The 11,972-nt window shown below is 41.6% G+C and overlaps 1 protein-coding gene across 1 annotated transcript; it reads left to right on the top strand.

The window, feature by feature from the left end:
- The first annotated feature begins 3,655 nt into the window (after positions 1–3,655).
- Positions 3,656–4,300, top strand: LOC103774538 (claudin-3). Its single transcript, XM_008941950.1, has one exon. It carries the CDS (start codon positions 3,656–3,658, stop codon positions 4,298–4,300), a length of 645 nt encoding a protein of 214 aa, XP_008940198.1.
- The last annotated feature ends 7,672 nt before the right edge of the window (positions 4,301–11,972 follow it).

Raw genomic sequence — 11,972 nt, 5'->3', positions numbered from 1 at the left:
GGGGCCTGGGCCGCTGCCCCCGTCCCCCAGCGTTCCCCCGGGGCCTGGGCCGCTGCCCTGCCGCAGGGTGTGTGGCAGAACCTTCAGACACGCAAGGGCAGCTTTTCCCCCTGAATGCGCGGTGGCTGGGTGAAGTTTTCTTTTGGTGCCAGCTTGTAATCCAAAATATATGGTAAGCATCTTTTCTGTTGGGAAGAGGGTGTGAAAATAAAAAGATGCCAGCTTGGAAATCTTGATGAAAATCAAAATTAGAAATGTTTTGGTACTTACTATGAGACTGATTTGCCTCAAATGAAAGGTTTACAATGGTGCAAAAGAAAATCCAACAAAATCCCGTGTTATTTGTTAAAGTACGGAATAGTCACGTCCTTTTTCCTACGAATGAGGAAACAAAAGAATTTCCACCTCATCCCATTAGGATTAATTGCAGATAAAAGGGTGACATTAATGCTAGGCCATACTTCATGTACCGGGGAAAAGAAAAAGGTGTGAGGGAGCAGAAATGATTGTGAAACTTTTGTCTTACTGGACCAAAACTAACTGCAACACAGCACTGGGGGACGTTGGTCCTTGTGTCATCCATTCTTCTTGCTAGAACTTTAGCACCATAAGTGAATGAACTTCAGCCTGACAGGTGTAACATAGCACTGGTTCCGAGATTAAATAAAGTTTAAAAACTGTGTGGAACATTCTGTGAGTATTTTGGGAGAGGATTTATATTAGTTACCAACTTCAACTCTTTTTAGGCATTTAATTGTATTATAAGCAAGCAATATAATTGTTTACAACTAGCCAAACTCTATCCAACTGTATAAAGTCTTTCATTAAAATCAGTGCTTCTGGCAAGGGATACATATCTGTTCTCATTTAATAATACCAGCAAAACCTACAGTGTGTTTATTAATATCCATAGAGGCTGGAATCAGGAACTAGATCTTGGTTTTAGTTCTGATATGTTTTGCTACAGCAAGCGAATTCCTGTAACCATTTCACCTTGATATTTTGTTCCTTATTTTCTCACTGAATCAACATTATTTTTTTCTCACTGTTGCAAACATAGGCTTCTGTCTGGTTTTCCAAACCAGGCAAGTGTGATAACTGTAATTAAATTTCATCATTGATCTCAAAAGTACTTCTTTTTCACCTTGATTTTTTTCTCCCAGCCAGCCAGTGCTGCCAGGTTAGAATCAAACAAGTTCCAGTGGGCAGGGTGTGGAGAAATGAGCCAAAATGAATCACTTCCTACATAAGCAATTTTTTGTGTCTAGACATTTGGTACCTCATCTAAAGCTCATCTTTGTTAGCTGGTTATTCTCCTGTGTTTTCAGAATTTTTTTATAAGCCTGAAATTATTTCATCCTGTGTTCGTTCTGTGTTTTCTGTGAATCCCATAGGGAAAAAAAAAAATCTTTCTTAATTTTTAATATTGTAATTCAATTCTGGACACCCTTCTAAGTAATTTAGCATATGGAGGTTTGATAGAGGGCTCAGTAATCATGGACACAACCTCATTTAAATCTGTGGGAAGACAGGCGAGTAAATTCAATCCATGAAGATATATACTGATATCATATTCTGAACAGCTCTCAGTGGCATGGATGGGCCTGTTTGCCTGTCTTTTATGACCCTGACATAAGCAAGCTGTTTAAATGAATGTTTATCGTGTACACAGAAAGTGTTACAGAAATCTGGGTGCTGCACAAAATGTTTTTTTAATATGGTTCAGGTTTGGCCTCTGTGTGCTCAGCTGATTCAAACAGAAGCAGGAGGGAGCCAGTGCAGGACTCCTTTGATCACGTTCTTTTCTGTCTAGCATCTTCCCATCACTAGGCATGTACAGAAACGATGCTTTTTTTTGTGGAACTAGGACAGAAAGAAAACAATGTCTGATGGGGCTACTGTGCTGTATGGCTGGTAACAACTGCTAATGAGAGAGAGGAGTTTACAGCCACTTTGTAAATAGTGCAGCAGATTGAGATTGCATTTATAAATTGATTTTGTTTAAGTAGATAAAAACACAGGCGGCTGTTCCAGAGCAATTTCCTCCATGCAGGAAGAGATTAAATGTACGTTTGCAATAATGGAGCTTTATATGTCCCACAGGAAATCAGTCCTATTGGAGATACATAGATGAACTGGGAGGCCAAACTGATAAAACTGCAGATGTTGCCGTGTTTAGCCGGTGTCAAAACCCACCCTGTCCCATCCTCTTATCACTGGCATCAACTTTGAGACTGATGTAAGTATACAGTGGGCACCCATATGAGAAGATGGACAGTGTTTGCTTAGGGCCATATTGTTATGGAGGTATTTTTTATTTAAGATTTTAAGATTTATTTAAGGTTTTATTTAAGATTTCCACAGATGGATTTTTGCAACTATATTTTATCACTAACTAATCTGTTAGTTTAAGATACATACATAGAAAACTTCTTGCTTTAGTAACAAAACGAAACTGCAGGTCTGTCTTATTAGAGTGAACTTGGTTTTGAATGCAACGGGAGCAAGAGAAAAGGTATTTTAGATCACTTGTACAATATAAAGATCCCTAGAACCTTTGAGATCTGTACAATAAAATCAAGACCACATCTTCTCTGATCACAGATCATTCCTGTAATTGTTCAGAAGGTTGTATGACAGATATAGGAAATTAACAGCTTTTTAAAAAATTATAATAAAACTCTACTTTGCACTCAGAATGTACAGTCAGCAAACCAACCTAAAATCTTTTGCTAGGCTAAATGACTAAAATCTTATCCAGAACAGCATTAGGATGTTTTGAACAGGACGAGTTGGGCAGGTTATGAACAAGTTGCATGATTTGGAAAGGTAAAACACTAAAGAGATCTTAGGTTCTAAGTTTGAGGCTAGGGAAGCAATGGCACCACATCCAGGCTCCAGCCTCTGCACAGAGTGTTCTTTTTCTGATTAATTCAAGTGTTTCTGCTAATGATTTTATGATTAAATAATCTAAAAATGGTCTAAGATTGGTGGTTATTATTAGACTTTGTGGCTTGGATTTGCTTATGCCTCTGCACTATGGCATTTTCTGTCTAGTGCTGGTCCCAGCAGCTCTCAGTAAGAGTGGCATGGGAGCAGAAGTCTGTTCAGGTTGGGCTGCTGCACCAAAACCACAGCTGCCACGGCAGAAGAGCGTGGCTTCTGTGGCTGCTTCATAGGATCTCTTGTGACAGCCAGGATCCCAAGGATTTTGTCAGGTTTAGTTTCTACTAGCCAGTACCCCCAGGGCTCCTGATTACATGTGATGTGTGTAAGGACCTTTGAACATAACGGTTAATTACCAAGGAAGGAAATAACTTGGAAAAAGATGTGAATTTTCCTTTTGTGAATGTAGAAAGGAGGTTGTAATGGGAGACAATCAATGCTCCTTTCTTCTCCCAGTGATGCAAAGATATACACAGAATTAAAACCTAGATGTTGTCTGTGGACATTAAACTTTAACAATCCGTTCCAGTTGGGAAAGTGACTGCCATCCTCCCTCTGTACAGATACTCCCTCCTGCTTTTTTTCTTTTTCACTAACAGGTTCACCTAAACAATAATTACCTTTGTATTTTTACACTGTGTTCATTTCCAGTGCCTCTCTCTCTTCACATGGCACCCATGTCTGTGACAGAGCAGCAGACCTCCAGAGGATGAGCTCCCTGGTCAGCACCTCACACCTCCAGCTGGCCGCCTTCACTCTGGGTACAGTAGGTTGGATCTTGTGCACCATTTCAATGGGAACTGTGGAGTGGAGAGTGTGGCACGTGGACAACACCACCATCATCTCCTCTGGCATTGCCTGGGTAGGGATTTGGAAAGTCTGCTTCATCAGTTACCTTCACGTCTCACCTGGTTATAAAGAACAGTTCTGCCATAAATTCAGTGGCTACGACTCCCCTATCCCCCACGAAATTTACGCCGCGCAGGGTCTCCTGTTGATCGCCATGTTGCTGGGCTTGCTGGGACTGACTGCCACAATATTTGCTCTGAGAAATGTCTATATGGGAATCACTCACAAAACTCTCATTACTCGTTTCTTTCTGGTTGGTGGCTTCTTCTACATATTTGCTGGTCTGTGCATCCTGATCCCTGTGAGCTGGAATTTCTATTCCGTAGCATACAACCAGAGCATTGCTTTTCCTCCTTCTTACTACATGCCCTCCAGCCCAGTGGCACAGGAAGCTGGTGCTGCCATTCCTATGGGGATTGTAGCTGTCATCCTGCTGCTGCTAAGTGGGACTTTCTCTCTGTCGTACAGATTTCCAGTGACTGCAAACACGATCACGAAATCCTGACAGGATAAATCCCCCCTGTGCTGTTTCAGAACAAGAGCATGGGCAAGAGATAAGGATGGCAGCACGAGTGATTTTATAGTTAAGGCACTGGAGCATTTAATTTTGGTCTACAGTAGCCACACTATCTTGTTATATGAACCAGCTGAATTACCAATTTAGTTGCCACATATGACCAGAGGTTTGCCTTGGTGATAATTGATGTTGAGCAGCAGCTGTGACTAACAATTGCCCTCTTCTGTATATACAAATGTTATTAATTTATTTTTGGTGTAAGATATTTACCATGCTCAAAGAGCTGACCCTGAATTAACCACTTGTTAGAAAAATGTGAAATAGCATGTTAAATGGGAACTGCTTTCCTTTTTGGTACTGAACTTTGCCCATTATTTAATTATATCCATAGCAAAGTATGTTTTTGTGACAAGTCAAGATTTTTAATACCAATAATATGAGTGTCATCAAGGCTGCGTCAGATGAGTCTTCTCTGAATTTTCTTACAAAGGTCTTGCCAGTTTCTCCTCTTCCTCTAGGGCACATAAAGATCTGTGTCTTTAATGCTTCTGTTTTTCTTTCAAGCTATTTGCATTTTATGTTGCAACATGTTTGCCTGTGGGCAAGGTGTGCTCTTAGTTCCTCACTCAGGCAGAGCCAAAAAGTCTGCAAGTGTTTGCTTCTTCATCAGACACTTCACCAAATCCAAATGTATTGCAAAAGATGGAAACAACTTCTACAAGTTATTACAAAACTGCTGTCAAAATCAGTGCTCTTGGCAGCCGGGAATGCTCCGTACGGCTTTCAGGGTATGACCCATTTCACCTCATGTAGGCATTTGTACCCAAAATGGTCACTTCAGGCTCCTTTTATAGTCAACGTAGAGACCAAGACAGCCTTTTTGCAAAACAGATGCCTAGAATGGCTGGAAGATGACATGCTCCCCCAAACCCTGTTTCTCTTAACCCCCTGTAATGGCTGTAATAGCTACAATTGCTAGTTCTGGCATTCACATCCGAACTTCACCTAAGCTAGATAAAGGTAGGTGAAATGAATCTGTCATTTAAATGGCATTTCATATGCCTGTGCCATTAAGGAAGAAAAAGAGAGAAATGTCCCAAACACTGCAATAAGGACAATTAAAAAAAATAAATTAGGAGGTTGAGAAGAATGAAATAAACAGTGTTGACAAATTGATGTTCTCTTGAAAACAGGTTCCTCAAAAAGTTAGTACACGTTTAAAGAAATGTAAGTAATTTAGTTTTAGTCTTTTAATTGTCCTCCATTTTCTAAAATACTCATAGATTCAGAGAAAGAAGAAAAGAAAATGTAACAAAAATGTAATAATCCCTCTACATTACAAGAAAAGGTAAAATGCCATCAAACCAGGTCTTATTGCTTGTGGCTGTTACTACCTCAACTTGTCCCAGCAGTCCAATTTTTCCCCCACATCTTCTATGTGGTCTTGACTTTGCTGTGCTGTCTGTCTATACAGATTCTCTACAGCACTTTGATTTCCTCTCCAATCTTCCAGTCTCTTCTGAAAAAGCAGTTTATTTCATCATTGGTAATTTTTTCATCTGGTGCAAGGATTTATCTTTTGACTGTTTACAACTCTGTTAAGCACTTTCAAGTGGTGTTTCAATGTAGACAAGCTTGTTTATTATACATTGCTTCTAGTTTGATTTTTACTTTGCGTCCTTTACAATGTTGGTAGGTTTTAAAATGTTCAAGTCAATAGGACTGTTATCTCTTCCCACAGGGCCTACAATAATATTAGATTTTATCTTATTTTAGATGCAAGAAAAGAAAAAGTTCTATTGATGTGTTTATGCCAGCATTTCCCCATGCTAATAAACTACCAATATTCCCTGGCAAGGAATTTGAACTTTAACAGAAAATTATTGATTCCTTAACTTTTTTTTGAGTTCCTGTATGCACAGAAATGTGAATGACCCCAACTGTATTCATTAGCTATATTCATTAAATAATTTGGTTCAGTTTACATTTGTTCTTCTAGGTTAAAAGAAAAAGGAGCAAACACCACCAGACACACACCAGGCTTCTGCGTTGCTGCCATAGCTGTTTCCACTGGTGACTATGTTCATCTGCCCTGATGTGTGGCTGCAAAACACTGGTGGTGTGTCAAACGTGGGCGAGTTGGTGAGGACATTCCCCAGCTAATCACTCGAATAAGTTACCTAAGGACATGTGTGGGTTTGTAAAAGAGCATTTTCTCAGAAATAATTTGAGACAAATAATGCTCAGATGGAGCTCTTGGCACCCTTTCCCACTGTACTTCCAAAGTCTTTAATACCTATTGGTATAATGCGTATATATTATATAGAGAGATACAGAGAATAGAGTCTACTGGTAGTCACATGGTCCAGGTTATATGTTGATATACGATAAAACGGAGCCGATGGTCAAACACCAGGCTATATTAAAGCTCTCAGTCCTTCCCTGAAGAAAAGATAGGAGAAAAAAAGAAAAAAATCTTAGCTCCATGCCAGGAAGAGGTAAAGCTCCCACCAATTTCAGTGGGCTCAAGCCTGTCTAACCCTGATCCCTCGAGGCTGTGTGATTCATTAAACTTTAGTGAATGCTTTCGTTAAGATTTTGGTATTAAAGGAAAGTAAAGCTCCTATGCTTTTACTTCTCTAGTGAGGAGGCATAGTTTCTTTGTGCATATTTTCATGGCATGTTTGGTTTAGAATTTGAGAAGCTAAGTTACCTTTCAGCAGTTCAGTTTGTTACCATGTCAGTGGTACTTGCATAGCTATTTTTAGGGTTGCCTACAAAATCAGGCAGCTGAAAAAATTTAGATTTAAAGCTCAAAAATGCAAAATATTTTTGGAAGGCTATTTTTAAACTAAATGGCTTTAGAGACCTATGCTATAGCCTGGCCCCACAGTCATTTGTAGTAGCACAGTTGAGGACAGGCAGCAAGCTGTAATGCAGACAGCAGCGAGTGGCCGGGGCCTTGAGGTAGAGAGATAAGGGGCAAGAACCTCTTAAGCAAATTTCACCACTGAAGAGATCATATCACGAAGCTCTGTCTCCAGCTTCAGTGCAGACTGGGACCTGCTGCCTCCTCAGTGACAGCACTGCTCGACTTGTGGGCTCCACCCTGTCTAGGAATGTCTCCACTCTGGCCTCAGTCTACACATAAACCAGTCTTGCTTTATTTTTTTTTTTTGAGTTGACAATAAACAAATATCTTGTGATTCACTCACATGTCTGAATTCACTGCTGGGGGAATGATCCTAATACCAAAACTCCATTTGAGTTCTGTTGGGTATCTAGGCATAATGATAAGGCACCATCTTTGACCTCCACAACCTACTCCTTGGCATTAATCTACCACATGGTGTGCTTTGACAACCTTCTTTACGTATACTGTCTACAACACCTGTCCATACATGGCTACAGACCAAAATGTGTACGAATATATGTTCAAAATTCCTTTCAAAGATGAATATTCAAATAGCAGATGGAGCTGAAAAGTGCCAAGTAGTAAAACAGGCTGATAGGACAAAGTCTACTGAGATTTTGTCCCCAGGTGGACATGCAATTCTGACCAACATCATTTGTGTTCATGTACAGGAAGAGGGAGGAACTGGAGACATTGTACTGCAGAGCAGGTCATTGAATTAGTTGGGTTAAGTCAGTAAACAAAATTTTCATTCAAGTCAGCAGTTTTACATGAAGACAGTCTCAACTGCTGATTTAGCTGATTAAAAAGAACGCTAGGCTCAGAAAGAAAAGTCTTTGTTGTCACATGGCTTATGGTATATTACAATGATGAAAGGGAGGGTGTTTTTCAGGAGAGAGCTATTTTTAGACCTTGGACCATTTTCCCCTTAGAATGGAAAAACTGAAATGTCACAGGCAATTTCCTGCTCTTTAAGCCATTAAAATACTTCAGGACAAAGAGTTTTTGCTTAAAAAATGTAAGTCTGGCTGGCATAGTGTTTAACAGCAAATTGTTTTCTTAAAATAGGAAACCAATGTACATTAAATTAAAGGTTCCCAAAAGAGACATGTTGTCTGCGAAAATATACCTTTTCCAAAGTGGAACTGGGATTCCGTTCGTTCCTGCCAACAGTTGTATTGTCAGATCCAGTATCGGCTCATAAACCCGTATTTTTCAACTGACATGTTTCCCTTTCCCCTTCTCGGATAATTTACTCTGTTTCCCTTGCCTGAGAGAGGTGAGATTGTTCAATAATTAGCATGGTGCTTTGGTGTGTATTTATTTGCTCTCAGTTAGTGTGTCAAAACCAACTATAGGCCAAGCAAGAAAATATGAGTGAGTCTCATCTCTAGAATTATAAAACCAGTAAACATCAGCTCATAATTGGAAAGGGGGTACAGTGTGCTCTGTTAAGATCCAGTTCTCAGAACATCACGTAACCCCCTTTCTCTTGGGATACATGTGGAAAATACCAAGCAGGAGGTCAGTTCCCAGGATGATATTTGAAGAGGCATGTTGTTTTGCCAATGACCAGGCCCAACAAAAATGATAGCACCACCAGCAGGAAGACGAACCAATACACAGACTGTGTTGTATACAAGAAAGACATTGCATGAATGATTGCTGGAGGTACAAACAGATCAATTAGCTGGTATATAAGTGACACCACCCCCAACGATCTCACAAAAGATGTGGCTCAGCCCACAACAGGTGGTACAAACAGTGAACCAAGGGTTCCCACAGCTGGCATGGGAAACAGCCAGACCAGCCAGTTAAATACATAAGAAAAAGGTGCCCACATGGCGACTCTCACCCGATCAGCCCGCGTTCACAAAGGTCTAAACAGACCGGGGCCCAGCTCCAGGGAGAGTCAGGAGGTCTGCCCTGAACCAGGAAGCTCTGTGGAGTGCACTCCACAGACAGACACTCCTGACTCCCTGCCAGTGGTCCCAGCTTTTATCCCCAAGCAGACACCTGACCTTTGTCAACTCAGTGCGGGACCCCTGGGGCTCATTTCCCTTCTGGCTCTCCCTGCAGGGCCGGCCGCACCCTGGGGGGAAGCTATAAGGCAAACTCACCACCTCTGTATGAAGGGCTGTGGGAATCACCCATATGTCAACCTTAATTTGGGGCTCAGGGTTCAAACCCCAGCATTTCACATGTACATTCTGACTGTCCAAGGTTACTGCACATGCAGGCTGCTTATTTTCAGCAGCTGAATGTACACACCCATGATGATATAAACTGGGAAAGGTAAAAAAATAGATCTTGCTTTGACATAATGTTGAAATCTTACCATATACCTGAAATCAGCTGGCAAGAACAATTTGTACCTGCCTACCCTGCCTTTCCTACATGGAAAGACATTGCAAGTAGAAGAAGCATACGAGAAATGGAAAACTAGAGGTACTGCACCCACTGCATAGGTAAATCACAGCTGCTGGCTGACTGAAATTGAGGGAGAAAAAAATTCCCTGGCACAACAGAAGTGCCTAAAACCCCCCGAAGGCTATGAAACTGCATTGAAGCATTCACAGCTTGAGGAAGAGACTGAAAGTATCAGTGCTATTGCTGAATAGCAGCTTGAAGGTATGGGAATAAAACTGGCCCATGTGGAGGTGTTTCATCTATCTCTAAAAGAACCATGTAGTACGCAGTAACAAGCCATGGCCAATAAAAGAACTAGATCTTGGGATGAATCACTTAAAGCCAGATATCTAGTGATTTGTCCATATGAATTTTTGACCATCCACTTACTGGACATTCAGAAGTCCTACTGAAAAGCTTCAGCTGTCCATATACTGCTTTCAGAATAATTCATTTCAGTGAACCTCACATCTGAGCTTTAGTACTACAATTATATGTAAATAGTCTTTCCATACAACAGTTTCCCTTTTGTAAAATAAAGATATCAACTCACAAAAAGTTATGGCAATAAATACATTAAGAATTAGTGTGATGGGAGCCACAGAAGGCACTGAAATAGACCAGCTGAAATGATGGGTTTTGTTTGTACTCTGAAGCCATACACAAGGATGCAGAAGTCCCTTGGGTGTGTGACGTTGCCTTGCTGGTACTAACAGAGCAGAGGCAGAAGAGGAATGGTGTCATGCAAGGCAAAGGGGAGAAAAACTGGGACAGCAAGGGAACAGAAGGAAGAAAGAGGGAATGAAAAGGAAAAAGAAGCAGATCCTAGGATGCTATGAAAATATGAAATATTATTGCTGACATCATGATAGTAAATATTTAATAAAAATTACAACAATGGGTGGAGGGGCTGACTAACTAGTGATGGGTCAAAGGTGGAGAAAAAGATAAACAAGAAAGCAGGAATCCTGTGTTCTGAAGAGAAGCCAAAATCAACTGAAGAAAAGCAGACAAAAAAGAGATAGATGATGCAGAAGGCAACACTGCAAAAGAGCAGGGAGGGAGCTCACCATGCCCCCATCTAACCACATCAGCTTGGGTAGAGTGCTCCTTAGTGTCAGTGATTCAGGTGGAAGCAGTGTCCTTTGGCAGCACTGAGGGCATGAGGGGCCCGACTGACCAAACACAGGCAGCAGATGCATGTGCTGAATCCCACTGGGCTGCCCAGGCCAGGCAGTAAAATCATCTACTGTATTTTTTTTACCCTCTATTGTGTCCCTCCTGGTGGCATTTGCCTGTAGCGTGGCTGTGGCAGTTCATAGAGGTATCTGGGCCATGTCCTGCTTGGTACCACTTTCAGCTGGTCAGGGGTCAGGTATGCTGGGCTAGATGCTGGGTGCCACCTCCCATGCAAAGCTGAGCATGGCTTACCAATGTCAGCTCTGTCACCTCCTCCAGCACCGCGCGGGTGGGAACTGGGGAACTTGAGCAGTCTCTGTGGAGCCTCCAGGGACTTTTCAATAGAGATCCGTCACAGACTCGGACTCAGTGAGGACGTTACTCCCTGAAAACCTTGGTTGCTCAGAAGCTTTCACTGGCTGCTATGATCCCGGCAGCATGAGGAAAAGACTTTTCTCTAAGCTTTTCTCTAAGAAATACTTACAAGGGCTGTACTCAGAGTCCATGTATCAGCTTTTTCCCAGCTGGGGGGATGTTGAAAATGTTCCCTGGCGTGTGTGTGGTGCCCCCCCCCGAGGTGCAATTCCTGTTCTGCAGCGTGCAGCCGCGGTGCTTCATTCCCCCTGCTCCCCAGGCCTGCTCCTGCTGGGATGGAGGCCCTGCCCTGCCACTCCTGAGCAGGACCCTTTCTCTTCAATAGAAACATGCTATTGTGCTGGGTGCCAAGTCTCCTGATAATACAGCCTTCAGATGCCTGTGAGAATGTGAGGCAGGATAAACATAGCAACCCAGTGACTTCATCTGCTCAAGGAGCTCTCTGGGCTCAGCTGTGACTCTTCAGTGACATTCATAATTTGCTGTTTGAATTCAGGGGAACAAAAATAAACTATGCAGCAAATTATTTTCACCCAATTATTTCTTGCTAACTAACTCTGAAACACAGCTATGTCTCATTCAGGTAGCCAAGTTCACTTCAGTGTGGCTGACAAGTGTAATCTCTAAAGTGACCTTTTGCATAGGCAGACTTTGTTTTGTTTGTTTTTGTTTTTGTTTTTTTTTTTCAGAGGTATGTAAATTCAGTTGTCATTTAATTGAATTTTTCCTGCTGTAATGAAATGGTGTATCAATGGTGCCTTTACCAAAAAGCACCTAAAGGAT

The sequence above is a fragment of the Merops nubicus genome, unplaced genomic scaffold, assembly GCF_000691845.1.
Source record: "Merops nubicus isolate BGI_N331 unplaced genomic scaffold, ASM69184v1 scaffold35616, whole genome shotgun sequence".
In the NCBI taxonomy this organism is placed as follows: domain Eukaryota; kingdom Metazoa; phylum Chordata; class Aves; order Coraciiformes; family Meropidae; genus Merops; species Merops nubicus.
Note: the sequence above shows the minus strand (reverse complement) of the source record. Positions and strands in the feature narration are given on the sequence as shown.